Below are 23,393 nucleotides of genomic sequence, written 5' to 3'. Positions count from 1 at the left end.
TAGGGAATAATGGAGTGCCCAACAGGCATTTCCCTCCCCGACCCACTTTCTGATGACTTTGAAGTGGGGGAAGGGCCTCCAAACCAGGGGATTCCCTGCCCACACCTGAAGATTGGCAAGCTTACCTCTCTCCCCCCTCCTTGAACTAGCCATACCGAAGCACTCAAGTTTGAGGTAAACTTTAGGTTAGACGACAGCGGAATGCCATAAGGGGATGTTTTGAGGACCCTGAATGAATTGCTATCATTCTACTGCTCAGGACAGCCAAGACGATGAGGGGGTTGGAGCACGTTCCTTATGAGGAAAGTTTGAAGAGTCTGGGGCGTTTCAGTTTAGAAAAGAGACGACTAAAGGGGACATAATAGCGGTTTATAAAATTTAATGCAGCCGATGGGCAGTAGGTTCAGGACAGACAAAAGGAAATATTTGCTTACCCGGAGAGTGATTAAAATGGGATTTGCTGCCACAGGATGCACTATTGGCCACACGAATAAACGGCTTTAGAAGGGGTCTAGATAGATTCATAGATGATGCATCTATCCACGGCTACTAGCCATGGTGATTAAAGGGAACCTCCACATTCAGAGGCACTCAACCTCTGAATCTCAGAGCCAGGAAGCAATATCAGAGGAAGGCCTCGGCCTCTCTGCCCTGTGGTTGGCCCTCCAGAGGCAGGAATGGATCTACATTTTTTGAGGTGTTGCCAAATTTTAAAAATGGTGCCCCCTTGTGGACCCATTCTATCTTATGGGCCCATAGAATAGAATGGACTCCATACCCAATTTGGTGCCTCCCCTCTGATGGCACCCAGGGCAAATGCCTCCTCCGCCTCTCCCTAGATCCGTTCTTATCCAGAGGAGCTGGTTGGCCACTGTGTGAGGCAGGATGCTGGACTAGATGGACCCTCACTGGTCTGATCCAGCAGGGCTCTTATGATGTTCTTCTCAGGGGAAGGTCTTGGCCTCACTGCCTTGCTGTTGGCCCTCTAGAGGAACTGAAGGGCCACTGTGTGAGATAGGAGCCTGGCTAGATGGACCCTCACTGGTCTGATCCTGCAGGGCTCTTCTGATTTTCTTCTCAGATGAAGGTCTTGGCTTCTATGCCTTGCTGTTGGCCTTCTAGAGCAACTGAAAGGCCACTGGGTGAGACAGAAGGCTGGACTAGATGGACCCTCACTGGTCTGATCCAGCAGGGTTCTTCTGATGTTCTTCTCAGGGGAAGTTCTTGGTTTCTCTGCCTTGCTGTTGGCCCTCTAGAGGAACTGAATGGCCACTGTGTGAGACAGGAGCCTGGCTAGATGGACCCTCACTCGTCTGATCCTGCAGGGCTCTTCTGATGTTCTTCTCAGGGGAAGGTCTTTGCTTCTATGCCCTGTTGTTGGCCCTTCAGAAGAACTGGTTAGCCAATGTGTGAGACAGGATGCTGAAATAGATGGACTACTGGTCTGATCCAGCAGAATTCTTCTTGTGTTCTGAACCACCATTCATGTTTTACAGTTTGGATTTGGCCTTGAAGTCACCTTCCTTCTCTCTTTTTTTTTTTCTTCCTTGAATTCTTGGTAAAGACTTTGGAAAGACTGCTTTGTGAAGCATTAGACTTTCTTTTTTCCCCGCTTTGGTATGTATTAAGCTTTTTATCTATGAATATGCAGGCTAAACACCAGCCTGCAGCCAGGGTTAAAGACTCACACCTGTGGGGATGCTTAAACATTTATCCTGTGGCATGGGTCTTCTTTGGGTAGCAAACATAATTGCAGCCCAGCAAATCAAGATTTGAAATGTATGCAAAGCTTTCCTCAAGCTATCTATTGCAGGAGGTGGTTGAGAGTTGTGGGAAAACTCTTTCAGGGGAAGTGCTTCAGAATTACTGTCAACTAGGAATGATGTTTGGTAAACACTGCTTTATTCATTGGAGCGGCTTTCCCTGACTTCAACCCACTCGCCTCCTGATATTATCTGCCATCCACACCGTATTTCATCTCTCTGCACTGCAAACGCAACCCGTTCCTAGTCTTTTTGTTCTCTTGCGCGGAGGACATTGGCTGCCCTTCTTTACAACTGAAAACTAGAGACAGAAAGAATATACACCAGAGACATCCAGAAAGGCAATTCTAATGCACAGAAAAAGTTTTAATCAGAGAGTGGAAAGTGGATTGCAAAAATGAGCTGCTACTGGATTCAAATCAATTAACAGCACAGATTGATGGATTATTCTGTTGTCATGGTGTCCTGCCAGATGCGGGGGCAAACCACTGGGTTTTCATGAGGTTGCATGTAGTGTCCATTGGAGCAACAGCGATTAAAGGTAGTATGGTGTGCACAAAGACTGGTAGAGTAGTAATTAGAGAAATGCTGAACTGTAACACGCAACACTAACTGTACGAATGCTTTAGTGTTCAGCATTTCTGGGGGATGGAAAAGGAAAAGAAATTCATCTGGAGATTCGTTGGGTCTACCATTTAACATCTCACTGGGAGTCCACGGGCATTTAGCAAGGTCCGTCAATGCTGCTGCAGCTGTACCATCGTTTGAGGGGGTAGCAGGGCTCGTAACAGATGCTGCCATGCCTGTTTCCGTATCCCCATCCATACTGACGACCGTAACCGTATTGTTGTGGGTAGTAACACCGGCCGGACCCAAAACCACCATAGTAGGTTTTGGGGTAGTAGCTACGGCCATAACCTCCATAACCGCCATAACCTCCATAACCGCCATAGCTGCCATAACCGCCATAACTGCCAAAACCACCATAACATCTCTGTGGGTAGTAGTTACGGCCATAACCTCCATAACCGCCAAAACTGCCATAACCGCCATAACAGCTCTGTGGGTAGTAGTTACGGCCATAACCTCCATAACTGCCAAAACCACCATAACATCTCTGTGGGTAGTAGTTACGGCCATAACCTCCATAACCGCCATAACTGCCATAACAGCTCTGTGGGTAGTAATTACGGCCAAAAGATGGGTAGTAGCAGATGCGCTGGCCGGAACCTCCATAGCAGCTTCCGGTAGAGAAACTTCCGCGGCGGTATGGGTAGTAGCAGATGCGTTGGCCGGAACCTCCATAGCAGCTGCCGGAAGAAAAACTTCCGCGGCGGCATGGGTCCCAGTAGTTTTGGCGTCTGCAGAAGCTCATGTTGTTTAAGGTTGAGTTAGATCTGAAATGAAACAACACGGAAGAAATGTAAGGGAACTCTGGGCTCTGAAGCAGAAACTTTGCACGTCTAATGAAGTCACACCATTGATCAATTCACTATTGTTCTGTTTAGTCTCTGCAGGGATTTACCTTCTTTTTTAAGAGACGGTCCTGGTCGCCTTAGTAGATGACCTCCAACGGCAACTGGATCGAGGCGGTGTGGCAGTGCTGATGTTATTAGATCTGTCGGCTGCATTCGACACAGTCGACCATCAGCTGCTGATCCATCGCCTCGCCGACATAGGGGTTAGGGGGTTGGCCTTACAATGGCTTTCCTCCTTCCTCATGGGTCGGGGACAAAGGGTGGCAATTGGGGGTGAACAATCCCAGAGGCGCACACTAGATTGTGGGGTGCCTCAGGGAGCAGTTCTCTCCCCAATGTTATTTAACATTTATATGCGCCCCCTTGCCCAGATTGTCCGGAGGTTTGGGTTGGGTTGCCATCAATATGCAGATGACACCCAGCTCTATCTGCTAATGGACGGCCGGCCCGCCTCTGCCCCGGGGAGCCTAGATCAGGCCCTACAGGCTGTTGCAACATGGCTTAGGCTGAGTGGGCTGAAGCTGGACCCAGCGAAGACAGAGGTTCTCTGTGTGGGTCGTGGCGCTCTGGGGAAGGAAATATCTCTCCCGACCTTTGACGGTGCGCCGCTGAAGGCGGCGCAGCGGGTAAAGAGCTTGGGTGTTTTACTGGAGCCTTCATTATCAATGGAGGCCCAGATAACAGCCACTGCCAAGTCAGCATTTTTTCATCTGAAGCGGGCGAGGCAGTTGGCCCCTTTCCTAGAGCGCCGGGACCTAGCAACGGTGATCCATGCGACGGTCACCTCAAGATTGGACTACTGTAATGCCCTCTACATGGGGCTGCCTCTGTGCCGGACCCGGAGATTGCAGCTAGTGCAGAACGCGGCGGCCAGGCTGCTGCTTGGTCTCCCAAGATGGGAGCATATACGGCCGGGGCTACGCGAACTGCACTGGCTGCCGATTGTATACCGGGTCCAGTACAAAGTGCTGGTGATTACTTTTAAAGCCCTATATGGCCGAGGACCGACCTACCTGAGGGACCGTCTCTCCTTGTATGAGCCCCAGAGAGCACTGAGGTCAGTAGGTAAAAACAGATTGACCACCCCTGGGCCAGAAGAAGTTAAACTTCGGACTACCTATGCACGGGCCTTCTCTACCGCGGCCCCATGTTTGTGGAATCAACTCCCAGAGGAGGAACTTGATCAGTTCCGCAGGGCCTGCAAGACCACCCTTTTCAAACAGGCATTCATGAACGGCTGACCAAGTCCACAAAGAAGCATCAAAATGGTCCAGTCTGGAGATCCACCATCATTACACAAATTGACGGGCATAGCGTCGATTAATAACGGTACTGTCAGATTTAACTTAATGTTTTTAGACTTAGTAACTGTTTTAACTAATGGATTAATCGGTTTGGGGTTAATTTAATGTTTTGTTAAATGTATTGTTATTGGTGGGGGAGGGCGGGATATAAATAAAATTTTACTTACTTACTTACTTAATTGTTTAACCATTTTATTAATTTCAAATGTATAATTGGGGAAGGGGTAAGGGAGAAAGGAAAATATGCTAGTACATTTCTGCAATGCACATATACCGAGAATACATCAGCCAAAGTAAACGACAAAGAAAAACACTAACTGTAAATCATAAATAAAGCATATTTCCTATCTATCTATCTATCTATCTATCTATCTATCTATCTATCTATCTATCTATCTATCTATCTATCTATCTATCTATCTATCTATCTATCTATCTATAAATCTATCTATCTATCTATCTATCCATCCATCTATCTATCATCGTCTGTCCATCCATCCATCATCATTATCTCTCCATCTATCTATCTATCTATCTATCTATCTATCTATCTATCTATCTATCTATCTATCTATCTATCTATCTATCTATCTATCTATCTATCTCTGTCTCTCTCTCTCTCTGTCTGTCTCACTGTCTCTCTGTCTGTCTGTCAGACAAAGTATGCAAGCTTTTACTACTAATAAAACAAGTAAAGAACAGAATTCGTTTGTTTTGGATAAAGTATTTTGGATAAAGTCTGTCTTTCAAAATCTGTGTATTTAGACACCATCTACTTCTTTTTGGAATTTCATTCGATTTTAAGGCTAATGGACTGTGATCTGAGATAACTCTTGGGTGGATTTCCATTTCATCTAATGTCATCAAACCAACAGACGTCCAGCACATATTTATTCTCAACCATGATTGTTGTCTAGTGGAATAGAAGGTAAAATCTTTTGACACTGAGAACCTTGTCCTCCATGCATCCATCACATTCAATTCATCAGCTAATTTGAAAAAGGTATTGACCTTCAAGTCCCTGCTAGCCAGACCTCCAACATTTCATAGGCTGAAATCACTCTTCAGCAAATCAGCCAAAACGAACCTTATTCATACTACATGGACAACACACAAAGGGGCCATTCTTACACGTTGCTGAAGGCCCTGCTCTGCCTGGTTTGTGCTAAATTGGTCGAGCTAGTTTAGATTTATAAAATAATTCAAGAATACCTAGTAGTGTGCCTCACAGTTACTCCTGTTATCATAGACTCGTTGAATATTCAGCACCTTCCGCAGTAGTTAATAGGTGGATAATATCTGGATATATGGGGAAGATGGAAGGAAAACACCAAGAATGCAGAGCATCATTTCCCCAGACAGTGTTCCATCTATACCTTGTGGCTAACAGCCACCGATAGACTTCTGCTCCAGATGTTTATCCAATCCCTTCTTGAAGCTGTCCCTACATTCCTAAGCAGGAGGAACTCTGGTATTCATTCTAAGATTTGCAGTCAATATTCTCATGAAACAAGAGACAGAAAGCCAGAGACAGAGAAAGAGAAAGAGAGTGGTAATGACAGAAAAACAGAGAGACAGAGGGAAAGCTGGAAGCATTTTGAGGAAAGGAAGACATTAAGACCACATACTAATATATATATATATAGTCGAAGAAGCACATAAAGATGTGCTAATGCCAATGGATCAGAATGGAACTTACTGGCTTTCTGAAGAAAGGATCTCAGGTGAGTTCGCTGGATGGTGGACTGACGATGGACTGCCCTTTTATACTCTCCTAGGAACAGTCTTTTGGTTATGACCCATTTGTTTGTGCAACATCTTATAATCCTAATTATCTACCCATACATGCCACTCTCACTCACCCAGATGCAACGTCTTAATTGCATTAATTGGTATTCCTCCCATTTCTGGGGTTATTAGCCTATCAAAAGCAACTAAGACCCGCCAACACCTTCCTGTTCTTTTCCGTTTTAACAAACTCGTGCATGAGTTTAATACCTGCTTCAGGATGGCCATTAGTACATTTTTGACTTGTCATTCAACATGTTGGAATAAGCAAATCACTTGGGAAGATTTAAACATTCCAAATTGGTCTCCTCTGGCCTTCTACTGATCATGCCCTCCCCCCAATTGTGATTATAAGAAGAGCTCTGCTGAGTGATCCATCTAGTCCATCATCCTAACTCTTACAGTGGTCAATTAGTTCCTCTGGTGGGCCAACAACAGGGTATTGTGGCCAAAGCCTTCCCGAGAAGAACATAAGAAGGGCTTCTAGTGTCCTGGCCCCACCTGGGCTTCTAGTGTCCTGATGGCACCTGGTTTTTATCTCCTTCAGGTGGTCCACATGTTTCCAGACTGGGCCATTTCAAGTTGTGGAAGGCAGCACAAATGACTTCTTTTTTTCACACAGGGGGAAATCATTCTCTATGTAAAATATTAGGATCAAAACATGAAGCTGCCTCATACTAACTCAGACCATTAGTCCGTCATAATCAGTATTGTCTACTCAGACTAACAGCAGGTCTCCAGAGGTCTTTCTCATCACCTGCTACCTTATCCTTTTAACTGGAATTGCTGGGGATTGAACCTGGGACCTTCTGTATGCCTAGCAGATGCTCTTCCATTGAACCACAGCTCGTTGGGTCAAGGAACCAATGATGGGAACCATGATAACTGAAGTGAGCCTCCATATATAAAGCCATAAAACTTCTGGAGCAGTGAAACTCCTCAGGGCTATTAAATCACTGCTGGAATGCAGCAGAGCCAATCAGCTTCTATGGCATGCCCTCTTCGTTTGGCCCGTCTGGGCAACTTGTTGGCCACTGTGTGAAATGGTATGGTGGAGTACTTGGAGTGTTTCTTAGATATGTATGCACGCTTTTGTCTTTGCTTCTGTTCAAACGCTAGTTATCTATCTGTAGGAAGGTCCCCACCCCTATGTGAACCCTATCTGAAGCCTGAAGTGGTATGGCCCAGATGGCCCCTAGATCACAATTAGATCAAAGGAAGTATAATGGCCTTGGGCCAGCCATAGCTCTCGCAAGAGCTGTCCTTGAGAGGGCAGTTTCTGGGTGAGCTCTCTCAGACCCAACCACCTCACAATGTGTCGGTTGTGGCAGAGGAAGATAAAGGAGATTGTGAGCTGTTCTGAGACTCTGAAATTTGGAGGGTGGGATATAAATCCAATACCACCACCATCTTCTTCTTCCCAAATCAAGTGAAGCGATGGTATCACTTTGCTCTGGTTAGAATTCACCTAGAGTATTGTGTTCAGTTTTAGTCACCACAATGTAAGAAGGATCTAGACAAGCTGGAATGAGTCCAGAGGAGGAAAGCAAAAATGGTGAGAGTTCTGAAGACCAAGTCCTATGAGGAAAGGTTGAAGGAGCTGGGAATGTTTAGCCTGGAGAGGAGATGATGAGAGGTGATATGATCACCCTCTTCAAGCACTGGGACGGCTGTCATATAGAAGGTGGTGCAGAGTTGTTGTCTGTTGCCTCAGAAGGTTGGACCAGAACCAGTGGATTGATATGAAATCAAAAAGGGTTTTGCCTAAACATTAGGAAGAACTTTCTGACAGTTAGAGAGGTTCCTAAGATGAAGAGGTTTACAAAGGAGGTGGTGTCTTCTCTTTCTTTGTAGGTTTTTAAACAGAGGCTAGAAGGCCATTTGACAGCAATGCTGTTTCTGTGAACTTGGGCAGATCATGAGAAAGAAGGCAGGAGGCGTTATTTCAGTGCTTAGTTTTTGTTGCCCTTCTTACATACCCAGATAAATGCTAATTGCCACTTTTCACCACTGGAGGGTCAGCAATTTTTCTCCAAGCCAGTTTTGCCTGAGGTGGTTCTTCTTCTTCTTCTTCTTCTTCGCTTGGAGCATGGGACACCGGTGTGTGACTAAGTGGGAGGTACTTGTGTGCAAGATTCAGTGGGAGCTCACAGGAGCGCAGCTCCTGAACCTTTCTGAGAGTTCCACCTCCTCCTTCTGAGAGTTCCACCTTCCTGTCCATTGAATAGCAGGTGCAGCTACAGAACAATCCCTGGATGAGCTCCACCACCTCTTTTTCTACAAAATGACCACTGCTTGTGTGAATTTCCTGCATCGCGCAGGGAGTTGGACTAGATGACCCTGGAGGTACCTTCGATCTCTATGATTCTGTTTGCTGGGAGACAAACTCTGCAAAGCATTTAGAGTCACACACTTTTCTAACATGTCTGTACAACGACTTCATCTGTCAAATGGCCAAAGTTGACTTAATATTGACCAACAGAAAAGAGATGGTAGATGGGATGAAGGTGATGAGGAATTTAGGGGGAAATGACCATTTCCTGCTAGAATTCCTTTTGCTGTGAAGGACCAAGAAAGTTTGTGGTCAAACAATTTCAGTAGGGCAGATTTTAAAAAACTCAGAGACATGATTAGAATCATTCCATGGGCAAGACTGCTGGAAGGGAAAGCAGCAATTGAAGGGTGGGTTCTCCTAAAATAAGAGTGCTCACAATCCAGCAAGTTCAAGCCATCACTATTTAAACAAGAAGCAAACTTGGTAGGGGATCCAGAAAGCTAATGTGGATGAACAGAGAGCTCCATGATGTGCTAAGGGAGAAAAAGGAAATGTTCAAGAAATGGAGGCAAGGACCTACCTCTGAAGAAGAGTAGCTGCAGGTTGCTAGACTCCATAAGTCAGCCATCAGAGAGGCCAAAGCTCATGGTGAACTAGAGCTGGCCAGGGAAGTTTCCTACAACAAGACAAACTTCAGATATGTGAGGAGCAAATGTAAGATGAGGCATCGACCCACGGCTGGGTACAAATGGAGAAACTCTGACAGAAGACAGAGAGTAAACAGAAAGGTGTAATGCCTATTTTGCCTCAGTCCCACCCCCCCCACCCCCAAAAGAAGGGTACAGGCTCATCTATAGATGGTAGTAGGCAAGACATAGCATCCAGGATCCTGGTGGACATAGACACAGTTGGGATGCACCTGGCTGCACTGAATGAGTGCAAATTCCCCTGTAGAGATTGTATGCATCCAAGAGTGCTCAAGGAACATTCTAGAGAGCTTGTCCATCATTTTCCAGACATCTTCGAGGATGAGAGACATGCCAAAAGACTGGAGGAGGGTAGATGTTATCCCAGTTTTCGAAAAAGGGAGGAGGGATGACCCGGGAAACTACAGGCCTGTCAGTCTGACCTCTGTCCCAAGGACGATACTGGAGCAGATTTTAAAGGGATCAACCTGCGAGCTTCTGAAGGACAACTTGGTGATCCGGGGAAGTCAGTATGGATTTGTCCCCAACAGGTCCTGCCAGACCAACGTCATATCTTTCGTTGATCAAATGACAAGCTTACTGGATTAAGGGAATGCTGTTGATGTCGTTTACCCGGATTTCAGTAAAGCTTTTGACAAGCTTGACGGGAAGCATGATCTGATGGGTGAACTAGAAGCCTGTGGACTGCACTCTAGGATAGTTAGGTGGATAGGAAACTGGTTGGGGAACAGTATTAAAAGGATAGCATTTATTCTGAATGGAGGGAGGTGTCAAGTAGGGTGCTGAAGGCTTCGGTTCTGGACATCGTACTTTTCAGTATTTTTATCAATGATTGTTGGAACTCTCTATCTGGGGCAAGTGATGCTCTGTATTCTTGGTGCTTCAGAGGTGCAACAGTGTGAAGACTTTTAGTGTCCTGGCCCCAGTGATGGACCTCCTGATGGCACCTGGGTTTTTTGGCCATTGTGTGTATGGAGTTGCAGAAATTACAGAAGGTCACAGAACAACCAGCACATTTCAGAGAACAATCAGCACAATCAACAACCATCTTCCTTATCTTCACACCCCTTCCAACCCTCCCAGCAATCAACACAGAACAATGGTCACATTCTACAGCCAGTTTCCTTATCACCACCCTTTCAGGAAGCCCCACCAAACAATGGGTACATTCACAAACCAATTGCCCTCTCACCACACCCCCTCCAGCAGCCCTGGCCTCACTCAATGCACAGCAGCCAAGAAGGTCAGAACGCCTGCTTCGGCTGCAATGCCACTGAGGATGTTCTCCGCAGCTGAGAACGAAACGTCTGGAAGAAAAACTTTCTCCAGTAGAACACGGCACTTGAGCCCGAAAGATTCTACAAACCCTAATGATGATGCCAGCCGTGAAAACCTGAAATCTGTGTGTGGAGTGTTGGACTGGATGGGCCATTGGCCTGATCCAACATGACTTCTCTTATGTTCTTATCTGGATGGGGCTATGGAGGGGCTACTAATTAAATTAGCAGATGACACCAAACTGGGTGGAAACAGCAACAACATGGGATTGCAGTTTTATAAGCATAGACAGCTTCAAGAGGGGATTGGACCAATATATGGAGGAGAGGTTCCTCAGTGGCTATTAGCCATGTCATAATATTGAAGCTCTCTTTCTGGGGCAAGTGATCCTCTGTCTTCTTGGCGCTTGGGAGGAGGGCCACAGTGAGAGGGCTTCTAGTGTCCTGGCCCCATTGATGGACCTCCTGATGGCACCTGTGGGTTTTTTTGCCACGATAGGACACAGAGTGTTGGACTGGATGGGCCATTGATCTGATCCAACATGGCTTCTTTTATTTTCTTACATTATGTTCTTATCCAAATTGCAAGAGTTCTTAGTTCCATTGGTCAGGCTGTACTTATAGTATTGTTTACTGTTCTGGAGGCCTCACTTCATGAAGAATGTAGATATTATGGAGCGGGTGCAGAGGAGAGTAATGAGGATGATTCGGGGCCTGGAGATCAAGCCCTATAAGGACAGTTGGAGGAACTTGGGAATGTTCAGTCTGGAGAAGAGGAGGCTGTGAAGGATCCAGTCAGAGGCTTACTCAGGAGGGCAACCACTTTAAATTTCTCCCCAGTCACTTTCCCTCCGTCAGAGTCACAGAAATCCTGTCAGAACTCTTAATAATTGGCACCAGATGGTTTTAAAGTCAAAAACCACAAAATGTTTATTAGGTAACAACAGGCAAAGGAGAGAAATAAAATAATATTGATTTTTCAATATTGTTCAATATTAAAAGGCGAATCAATTGACAGATGGTTGGTAGAATGAATCAATTACAAAATACAGAGACACACACATAGAGAACTCCTGACTGGTGTCAGTATATTCTCCCTCACAGACCTCTCACACTAGCTATCTTCCAGGACTCGCACCCCTCAATACCAATGCGTGTCAGCTCCACAGCAAGTCTTCTGGTTTGAGTCTTCGGTAACCCTGCTGACCACCAGAATCCAGTTCTCCCCTCAGTGTGTATTTGTGCGATCTAGTTTGTACTTGGAGATTGCCCGATGTGCTGGCAAAATTTCCCTCAGAGAGTCTCAAACTGCCTGAAAACTCCCTCTTTCAGACAGAGACCACTCAGCTCTGTCTCTCACAAGGAGTCCAGCTTCACTGGCTGGTCTCAGCTCCTTGTGCAGTTGCCTTTACAATTGACCGGCCTAAGCCCACCATCTTCACTTCAGACTGGTTCTCTGAAGACTTCTCTCAAAGACTCCCTGGCAAAATCTCCAATTCTGAAATGTTCCACAGCTAAGCCAACCTCCAAAATGGATACTTCTTCATTGCTTGGGCAATATTCCAGCCAATCACTGCAAACCTGTTCCCCAGCTATTCAGCTTAAGTTCCTGAGTCCATCACAGAGACTAATGATTGTTCTCTTTGAGCATTTGAAGAGTTGCCACTTAGAGGTGGGCAGGTAGTTGTTCCTGTTGACTGCAGAGGAGAGGACTCGTAATAATGGGTTTCTATTAAGAGTGGGAAAATACCAGCTGGATAAGAGGAAGTACTTTTATTTTTTACAGTAGGATTTGGTCAACAGTGGAATTAGCTCCCGAGGGAGGTTGTGAACTCCTCCTCAAAAGACAGTCTTTAAGCTGCATAAGCAATATAAGATGACCACCGGAAGCAAAAAAAGTTTCATGCCATGCGTGTAAATATGCATTTTTAGTGAAGTTAAACACAAAAAGGACTAAGGAACACTGAACATTCTTGAAATTTTCCCCACAAAATCTCTCAACCATCACAAAGAATGATAGCCTCTTCAAACAGGACTTAATGAAGACGTGGGTGAAATCTTTAAATTCTTAGTGTGCCACTTGTCATGGTGTGGAGAGAATAAGGAACCGTTTCTAAAAGGAGTCCTCACGGTTTCAATAGTTAGTTCTTCCTCAGCCTCTTTCTCTCGACATTACATGGAGCCACAGCTCTGCTCTTTATAACATGGATCCACGCATGCTCTAATTTGCTGCTACCAGCTCTTTAAGAAGCGGCCGGACAAATACTTGTCAGGGATGCTGTAGGCATAATTGATCAGGGGGTTGGACTAGATGGCCTGTTTGGCCCCTTCCAACTAAATTGGAAGATGTCCCAGAATTGGCAGAGATGTTGTCTATTTGCCCTGTTCATTTGACAGATTAGGTTGACAACCAAGTTAGACGCATTGTGGAGTATAAACCCCTATCTTACCCAATGCTTACTGAACTTTGAAAAGCCATTAGGGGCATGGGGATTAGCAACACTTATGTGCAAGGCATGCTAGAAGCTACCATGGGAAATCATACCTTGGTCCCAGAGGATTGGAAAACCACTGTTCGCATGCTTTTAACACCCACACAATATGTGGTATGGGATAGTGAATTTCGCCATCTGTACATGCTTCAAGGAGCTAATTCGGGGGGAGCTTATACAGCTGAGCAACTTTACAGAGCGGGTGACTTTTCTGCTACTGATAATCAGATAGTCTTGATGGATGCCACATTACTGGTTTCCTCAGAGTGTGCCTTTTGAGCATTTCAGCGGGTGCCCTCATCTGGCAAACCTGTTCAGACTTTTTCTAACATTCATCAAAAGGCAACAGAGCCCTATGCTGATTTTATTAACCATCTGCAGGAGGCTCTCAAAAGACAAATTGACAACCCTGATGTACAGAGCGAGTTGCTTATGAAACTTGCCAAAGAAAATGCTACTTCTGAGTGCCACAGGGCAAGTATGCAGACATACTTAAAGCTTGCCAGGACGTGGGGACCCCCACTCATCAGGCTTCTCTGCTTCGTCAAGGGGGGCGGCCAGCTGGCAGTTGCTTTAACTGCGGGAAGCCTGGTCATTTTAAAGCAGAATGTCAAGCCCTGGGTGGGATAGCCCAGAAAGGAGCCTCGAAACCCCAGGGCGGTAACCAAGGAAAGCCTCGAACTTAGTGTCCAAAATGTGGGAAAGGATTTCACTGGGCCAGTAGGTGTCGTTCGGGAAACTCTTGAGCAGGCCCATCTCTGGCCCTAGTCCAAACAGAGACTGTCAGCGAATATATCCCCCATCGACTGTGATGAATACTCCCAGTGCTATGACAGGTAGTGCTGGTATGGATTTAATCTTACAGCAAGATGTAAAATTTGAGTTTCCAGGGGAGGTCCAAATAGCCCCATCGCAAATGACTGGGCCTTTTCCTGATGGTCATGTGGGTTTAATTTTGCCCCGTTCTTCGAGAGGAAAGCGGGGTGTCTTTGTGATTCCAGGTGTAATAGATTCAGATTATATGGGCATTCTTCAACTACAATTGTGGACAAATCTCCCACAGGTGCTGCCTAAAGGCATGGCCCCTGCTCAGCTGATTCTCATTCCCTGTCTGCTACCCACGGGGGGGGGCAGATCGGGAGCATGGAACTGGTGGTTTTGGGTCTACTGAGCCTTCCAGTGGTGGGCATCACCTCCACTATTACACAAAAGCGGCCAACTCAAAGTGTCATTATTCAGGGTAAGCGCTTTGAACGGATTATTGATATTGGGGCAGATGTTACTGTAATCAGCCACCTTCAATGGCCCCCTGAATGGCCGCCGGAAAACTGCCCTAGCGTGTGGGGTGTGGGAGGAAAGCAGGGAGCACGCCAAAGTTCAGGATTTTTGTCCGCTTCCTTACCAGATTCACGATATCAGGTACAATTTCGGCCTTATGTATTAAATATTCATGTAAATCTTTGGGGCCGAGATCTTCTTGGTCAATTCGATACTACTTTGAGTATTGAAGAGCCATGTCTTTAACTACATTGCCCTTGACTTGGCTAACTGATGAACCTGTGTGGGTTGATAAGTGGCCCTTGCCTGCTGAAAGGATTCAGGCATTGCACTCTTTGGTTCAAGAGCAACTTCATGCTGGTCATATTGAGCCGACAACCAGCCCTTGGAATGCCCCTGTCTTTGTGATAAAAAAGAAAAGTGGAAAGTGGAGAATGTTACACGATCTCAGAGCTGTAAATTCTTGCATCGAGCCAATGGGTCCTCTTCAATGTGGTATTCCAAATCCAAATTTGGTGCCCCACGATGTCCAGATATTTATTGTGGATCTTAAGGATTGATTGATTTTTTACAATCCCTCTCAGTGAAGCCGATCGTCCACGGTTTGCTTTTACAGTTCCCGTAGTTAATCATCAAGACCCCACACAACATTACCATTGGAAGGTTTTACCCCAAGCCCAACTTTTTTGCCAACATTTTGTGGATCAGGCTTTCGGAAACTGCACCCTAATGCCTGAATTTATCATTATATGGATGATAACCTTGTGGCTGCCCCCCAAATTCCCCCAGAATGGCTTGGTGAGCTAATCCAGTCCCTCCAGTCTTTTGGTCTCAGGGTGGCTCCCGAAAAGGTGCAAATGGCAGAACCTTATCTCTATTTGGGTCATCGAATGCTGCACTCCTTTGCAGCCCCGGTGGTCCCCCATTTGCAGTTTCCTTCTCCACTGACCCTAGTCACTCTACAACAATTGCTGGGAGCCTTAAATTGGGTCCGACCTTATTTTTCGTTATCCACCAGCCTGTTGAGCCCATTATTTTCATTGTTAACCACCGCTCATCATCCAAGTGATGTGATTGTGGTGCCCCCATCAAGGCATCAGGCCTTACAAGACATTAACCATGTCTTAGGGCAGCAGTGTGTGGATCGCCTGCCCTCTAACATCAAAGGCCTGTCTCTTTTAATCCTTTCCATGCCTCAGACCCCTACTGCTGTTTTGGCTGCCCTTGAAGGGCCTCAAGTGTTTTTGTTTGGATGGCTTTATCTCTCTCATGGGTCTCATCGAAGTATCCTCCCATATCCACAAGCACTTGCGGATCTGTGTGCCCAAGCCCGAGAAAGATCTCTGGAACGAATTGGCAGTGATTTGCTGTCAATCACTATGCCTTTCCCAAAGGCAGAGTTTGATCAGTTAATGCACATGTCCCTGCCCTTCCAAATTGCTTTGGCTGATTTTGCTGGAGAAATTTGGTATCGCCTTCCAAAAGATCCTCGACTGTCTTTAGTGCAGTCTGTTCCTATAGACTTAGAAGGCAGCCTTAAGCCTTTATATACTTTGCCCTATGCAAGAATGCTGAGGGCCTCGGAATGTTCTGTCCTTTCACCTCATTCCTGGAATGCACATTTGGGGTAAAAAGCTAAGATAAACATCGGTCTCCTTACTCTGCATGCTCCTAGTAAATGATTGTGTATAGAAGAATGTATAAAATAAAACTAGCACTGTCAGGGGAGAGACAGACTAGTGCAAGATCCTCAACGCTGAGTCGTGTGACATTCCTACAGTCCTCACGGTTTCAATAGTTAGTTCTTCCTCAGCCTCTTTCTCCCGATATTACGTGGAGCCACAGCTCTACTCTTTACAACATGGATCCATGCAGCTCTTTAAGCAGCGCCTGGACAAACACTTGTCAGGGATGTTCTAGGCTGAATTGATCAGGGGGGTTGGACTAGATGGCCTGTATAGCCCCTTCCAACTTCATGTCAAAAAACTTCCCTCACCAGTCATAGCAGTGCTTGTGAAGAGCAAAACTCTTGGCTTTAGAATACATAAGAACATAAGAACATAAGAGAAGCCATGTTAGATCAGGCCAATGGCCCATCCAGTCCAACATTCTGTGTCACACAGCGGCCAAATATATATATATATATATACACACACACACACACTGTGGCTAATAGCCACTGATGGACCTCTGCTCCATATTTTTATCTAACCCCTTCTTGAAGGTGGCTATGCTTGTGGACGCCACCACCTCCTGTGGCAGTGAATTCCACATGTTAATCACCCTTTGGGTGAAAAAGTACTTCCTTTTATCCGTTTTAACCTGTCTGCTCAGCAATTTCATCGAATGCCCACGAGTTCTTGTATTGTGAGAAAGGGAGAAAAGTACTTCTTTCTCTACTTTCTCCATCCCATGCATTATCTTGTAAACTTCTATCATGTCACCCCTCAGTCGACGTTTCTCCAAGCTAAAGAGCCCTAAGCGTTTCAACCTTTCTTCATAGGGAAGGTGTTCCAGCCCTTTAATCATTTTAGTTGCCCTTTTCTGAACTTTCTCCAATGCTATAATATCCTTTTTGAGGTGCGGCGACCAGAACTGCACACAGTACTCCAAATGAGACCGCACCATCGATTTATACAGAGGCATTTTGATACTGGCTGATTTGTTTTCAATTCCCTTCCTAATAATTCCCAGCATGGCGTTGGCCTTTTTTATTGCAAACGCACACTGTCTTGACATTTTCAGTGAATTATCTACCATGACCCCAAGATCTCTCTCTTGGTCTGTCTCTGCCAGTTCACACCCCATCAACTTGTATTTGTAGCTGGGATTCTTGGCCCCAATGTGCATTACTTTGCACTTGGCCACATTGAACCGCATCTGCCACGTTGACGCCCACTCACCCAGCCTCAACAGATCCCTTTGGAGTTCCTCACAATCCTCTCTGGTTCTCACCACCCTGAACAATTTAGTGTCATCCGCAAATTTGGCCACTTCACTGCTCACTCCCAACTCTAAATCATTTATGAACAAGTTAAAGAGCATGGGACCCAGTACCGAGCCCTGCGGCACCCCACTGCTTACCGTCCTCCACTGCGAAGACTGCCCATTTATACTCACTCTCTGCTTCCTATTACTCAGCCAGTTTTTGATCCACAAGAGGACCTGTCCTTTTACTCCATGACTCTCAAGCTTTCTAAGGAGCCTTTGATGAGGAACTTTATCAAAAGCTTTCTGGAAGTCAAGGTAAACAACATCTATCGGGTCTCCTTTGTCCACATGTTTGTTCACCCCCTCAAAGAAATGTAACAGGTTAGTGAGGCAAGATCTTCCCTTGCAGAACCCATGCTGAGTCTTCCTCAATAACCCGTGTTCATCAATGTGCCTACTCATTCTGTCCTTGATAATGGTTTCTACCAACTTTCCCGGTATTGAAGTCAGACTGACTGGCCTGTAATTTCCCGGATCTCCTCTGGAACCCTTTTTAAAGATGGGGGTGACATTTGCTACCTTCCAGTCCTCAGGAATGGAGGCAGATTTCAATGAAAGATTACAGATTTTTGTTAGAAGATCCACAAGTTCAACTTTGAGTTCTTTCAGAACTCTCGGATGTATGCCATCCGGACCCGGTGACTTATTAGTTTTTAATTTGTCTATCAGTTGTAGAACCTCCTCTTTTGTCACCTCAATCTGACTCAGGTCTTTCAACACCCCTTCCAATATTAGTGGTTCTGGGGCGGGCAAACACTTCTCATCTTCCACGGTGAAGACGGAGGCAAAAAATGCATTCAGCTTCTCAGCCATTTCCCCATCCTCCTTCAGTAATCCTTTTACCCCATGGTCATCCAAGGGCCCCACTGCTTCCCTGGCTGGTTTCCTACTTCTAATATATTTGAAGAAATTTTTATTGTTGGTCTTTATGTTTTTTGCAATATGCTCCTCATAGTCCCTTTTTGCCTGCCTGATCACAGTCTTGCATTTGATTTGCCACTGTCTGTGTTCCCTTTTATTAATCCCTTTTATTAATACCAAGAGCTAGGGTTGCCGAGTCCAATTCAAGAAATATCTGGGGACTTTGGGGGTGGAGCCAGGAGCAAGGTTGTTACAAGCATAATGGAACTCCAGAGGGAGTTCTTGCCGTCACATTTAAAGGGACCGTACACCTTTTAAATGCCTTTCCTCCATTGAAAAAAAATGAAGGATAGGGCTTCTTTGCGGTCTCACAGAGTTGGATCCCGTGGTCCAAACTTTTTGACACTTGGTTGGTCTTTTGAGGAGAGGCATTGGATGCTATGCTGCAAATTTGGTGCCTCTACCTAAACAAACACCCCCCCCTCCAAAGCCCCAGAGCCCTGTGGATCAATTCTATATTATTCCCTATGGGAATCGGTCTCCATAGAGAATGATGAGTGCACAGCAGATACCCCTCCCTCCACTTTCTGATGACCCTGAAACAGAGTGAGACCCTCCAAGCCAGGGGATCCCCTACTCCCACCTGGGGATGCTTCTCTGGATTTATCAGTATTTGTCTAAATTGTGAAAAAGAGCATGTATGTATTGCTTTATTTGGGAAAGTGGGCTGAATCCATGTCATTGCTAACAGCTGTATGAGACCATTAAATGCATGCCTGGTGGGGTTTTGTATTGAGAACCGTTTGTGCAAACAAGAATGTAAGCTATTGGAAGTGAGCTGTTGCCTTAGCACGGGGTAAGAATCTTGTTGTGAAATTGATGTAGGAATAATTGGTTTATTTTTGTATTCAACTTTGGGAAGCAGTCTATTTAATATTTATTTCATGTTAAGCTCCTGATAAAAAATGCAGCCGGCCAGTGGAAGTGGCAGATGAAACACGAGCAGAACCTTGGACTCGTGTAGCCGCACCTGTTTAACGGAGGACTGCTGCCCCTGCACCATTTGAACATATGGGATCCCTGAGTCTTTCAGAAAGGAAATTTACAGGCAGCAGGCCATAGTACCAGTCAATCACGGCATTGAAAATATCTCTTTGGAACTAGAGAAATAATAGCTGAACTTTGAGCTCCGTTGAGCCACTTTGATTTCTGCCTGATAATTGTTTTTTATTAGTTCCAACGAATTGGCTATATAAAGTATCCATGCGCATTGGTTTCAAAGCTTGTTAATTTCACAGTGTTTTCTTTCTAATTTACCCACCTGGGGGTTGGCAACCCTACCACGAGCATACAGAAACCTCAATCGTTAGGAGAGCCAGTTTGGTGTAGTGGTTAAGTGCATGGACTCTTATCTGGGAAAACCGGGTTTGATTCCCCACTCCTCCACTTTCAGCTGCTGAAATAGCCTTGAGTCAGCCATAGCTCTGGCAGAGGTTGTCCTTGAAAGGGCAGCTGCTGTGAGAGTCCTCTCAGCCCCACCCACCTCACAGGGTGTCTGTGGTGGGGGGAGAAGATAAAGGAGATTGTAAGTCACTCTCTCTGATTCAGAGAGAAGGAAAAGAAAGGTCCCCTGTGCCAGCACCAGTTGTTTCTGACTCTGGGGTGATGTTGCTTTCACAACGTTTTCACGGCAGACTTTTTATGGTGTGGTTTGTCATTGCCATCCCCAGTCATCTACACTTCCCCCCCAGCAAGCTGGGTACTCATTTTACCAACCTTGGAAGGATGGAAGGCTGAGTCAATATCGAGCTGACTACCTGAAAACCCAGCTTCTGCTGAGGATCGAACTAATATCATGAGCAGAGTTTAGGACTGCAGTACTGCATCTTTAACACTCTGCGCCACGGGGTATAAATATATATATTGCAGGGTATAAATCTGCAATTCTTCTTCTACTAGGAAAGAGCAGAGCCCGGACAAACTTGAGAACAGGCTTGTCCCGAAAGGCCAGAACATATGAGAGCCTGGCTCCTTTGAGGGACTGTACCCCCAACAAATTCTAAGGCTGTGAACAGACCGACACTTTGGGCCGACTCAGAGTCACCTCAGAAATCGACTGCCAAAAATCCTTCCACACGCAAACATCTGACACCTGTTCTCGTCCCGCACTCATCTCATCCTCCCGCATCCTGAGAGTAGCTCAAAACGCTACCACTTCCCAAGTGATAGCAACTTTTTGTTCTAAATGCCAGTTGCCTCCTTGCCTTCTGAAAGCAGAAGGGTGCAAGCGAGGCGACTTGACAGTGTGCAAGCGCCAAGCCGCCCCCAGCCGCTTCCGCCTTTTTCTTAAAAACTGGTGGCAGCTACAAGCATAGACAGCTTCAATAGGGGATTAGATAAACATACGGAGCAGAGGTCCATCAGTGTCTATTAGCCACAGCTTATCATTGGAGCACTCTGTCTGGGGCAGGGATGCTCTTTATTCTCTGTGCTTGGAGAGGCACAGTGGGAGAGCTTCTGCTTGGCGCACCTGGTTTGAATTGTAATGGCCAAACTAAAGGGTTATAAGTGCAAGGAACTGGTGGGAGAGCCAGTTCTGACAATGTCTGTATCTGCCTATGATGCTGGAATAAAGAACCTGAACTTTACTTGTCTTTTCCTTGCCTCTGGCACTCTGAGTCTCTGATTCAGAGACAATGGCAGGGAATAAATCTGCAGTCTTCTTCTTCTTCTTCTTCTTCTTCTATAGGAGTTCTTGAGTGCTTAACTTGTGTGTTTGGGGGAAGAGTGGTCCGGCTTCTGAGGCACTTCCCCTGAAAGGATGGGATGGGGACGCCTTCCGGGGGAGCATGTGGAGGCTTCTAGACAGCTCTTTTTGAGCTGGCCCAATTCAGGACGCCTCCCAACCGCACCCAAATGCCAGCCTGTTATCAGTCTAAGTGTCATTTTCAAGACTTCTGCTAAAGGCTAAAACTGGTAGCTCCAAAAGAGGCACTTATGCTTCATGGGCACTGTGGGTGGCCTTCGACGACTGGGACTCTTTTGCCCAACACATGCAGAAACTCTGTGAGGAAACCACAGATGAATTAGATGTTGGAAGGTTCTGGTCCCTGAGCCTCAGGCAGGTCAGGCAGGCAAAAAGCTGCTTTCTGTTTACTCTAGGAAAAGCAACTTCCTTCCTCCCTCCCTCTCCCTCTCTCTCTCTGTGTCCCTCTCTCTGTCTGTCTCTCTGTCTCTCTCCTTCTCTGTGTCAGTCTGTTTCTCTCTCTGTGTCTCTCTCTCTGTCTGTCTCTCTGTCTCTCTCTCTCTCTCTCTCTTTCTCTCTCTCTCCGTTTCTCTCTGTGTGTCTCTGTTTTTGTCTCTCTCTCTCCGTTTCTCTCTGTGTGTCTCTGTTTCTGTCTCTCTGTCTCTCCTTCTCTGTGTCTGTCTCTCTCTGTGTCTGTCTCTCTCTCTCTCCACGACCTTCCTTCCATGCACACAGTATGGGGAATCAGGATGCTCCTCTCTGCATCTGATCCCATCTGCCACGTAGTTAGCATAAGATCTTTAGCTCTTAAGCAGGGCCGCACGAGGGAGTCAGCGAAGTAGGTGGCTGCCTGGGGCGCCATTTCATTACAAGGGTGGTGGATGGGGGTGTGAGGGCAGAAGCCCTCTCCCCATCCCTGCTGACCCAAAGGTCCTTTGTCTGGCACTCTCCCACATCAGAGGGAACCAGAAAGAGCCAAGAAAGAAGGACACGGCCTCTTGCTGGCTCCTTTTGAAGCAGGACAGGGCTGGGGAGGGGTAGGGGTAGGGCAGACCACATGTTCTTTGTTTGATAATGCACGGCTTGTCCCGGCCTGCCCCTCGCCCGCTTCGAAGGGAGCTGGCAAGAGGCTGTGTCCTTCTTCCTTGTGAAGGAAGAAGGAGGCAGCCTCTTTCTGGGCCTCTCTGAAACTGGAGAATTGAGCAAGGGGCGGGTCAGGCCGAGCCGCAAGCTCTCGAAGAAAGAATGTGCAGCCTGCCCCACCCCTTGCCCAGCCCTCTCCTACTTTAGAGGGACCCAGAAAGAGACTGCTTCCTTCATTCTTTACAAGAAAGAAGGGCATGGCTTCTTGCTGGCTCCCTTAGAAGTGGGAGAAGGCCGGGCTGAGCACTTGCATAAAGAACGTGGGGCCTGATGATGTCAGGAGGGGGGTGGCGGCACAGGGCTTGGCCTCGGGCACCAGAACCCCTAGCACCGAGCCTGCTCTTAACCCGCACTATCTGGCATGTAGTTCTGCAATAAAGCAGATATTGTTTAGTTTCGACTAGAAATGGAAGCTCTGTGTACCCCGTGCCTGCGTTCTCTCTAAGGCTGCGGTGAGTAGCTGGTGTGAAACACTCTTCCCAAAATTAACACTAGAGCCTAGAGAGAGCAACAGCCTATTAATCAGTGTAATAACTGGCCGAAAAATACCCACTGCTCCCCACCCCCAACCCCCAACTGAAATGGAATGCTGATTAAAAACAGCACCACAAGAAAATATTCCTATCCACACATCATAAAGTAGATCATGAAAGGGGCATGGTCACGCTCACAGCCAGAAAATTTGGGGTGGGTGGGGGCTAGGGGATACATTTTTGGTGGAGGGCCACCGTTGCTCTCTCACACTCTGTATTTCTCTCTCTTGTACACTCTCTCTCTCTCTCGTTCTCTCCCTCTCTCGCTGTCATTCTTACACTCTTGTGCTCTCTCACTGTTGCTCTCTCTCTCTGTCTCTCTCCGTGGCTCTCTCTCGCCATGGCGCTCTCATGCTCTTCCTTTCTCTCCCTCCCATTTCTGTGGGTCCTGTTGCTGGCCGCGTGAATTGGAAGCATATTGTGGCAGTAGCACGATTGGAGGTTGCTGCACACTGGAAAGACAAGGCTCTGCCTTCAATATACGCTTGAAGAATCCAACTGTGGGATTATTTCCTACTAAATAAAATCTCAACTTTTAGCGCTGATGCTCTGATAGAAGGCGCTCCAGAAAAAATGTATTGTGTTCTGGTTCCAAATAGTGGAATATCTCACCAAACATAATATTCTCCCCCCCAAAAAAACCATTTGTATCATGATATGCTCTCTTTCTAATAGGTTTTGGGCTCACTTTCTCTCCTCTGGTCTGAATACAAAAAACTGTGAGCTCTAAATCGTTGAGTTTGATGAACTGGATCTT

The 23,393-nt window shown here is 46.3% G+C and overlaps 1 protein-coding gene across 1 annotated transcript in view; it reads right to left on the bottom strand.

Annotated features, from left to right (window-relative positions):
• Positions 1-23,393, bottom strand: part of LOC132584125 (prisilkin-39-like) — a 56,111-nt gene that overhangs the window by 25,937 nt on the left and 6,781 nt on the right. The window contains exon 3 of the mRNA XM_060255962.1: positions 2,643-2,906. Coding sequence (XP_060111945.1) covers positions 2,643-2,906 — 264 coding nt within the window. The remainder of the gene's footprint in view (positions 1-2,642; positions 2,907-23,393) is intronic.

This window comes from Heteronotia binoei, chromosome 1 (genome assembly GCF_032191835.1).
Source record: "Heteronotia binoei isolate CCM8104 ecotype False Entrance Well chromosome 1, APGP_CSIRO_Hbin_v1, whole genome shotgun sequence".
NCBI classification, from domain to species: Eukaryota; Metazoa; Chordata; class Lepidosauria; order Squamata; family Gekkonidae; genus Heteronotia; species Heteronotia binoei.
This window is presented reverse-complemented; position numbering and strand designations above follow the sequence as displayed.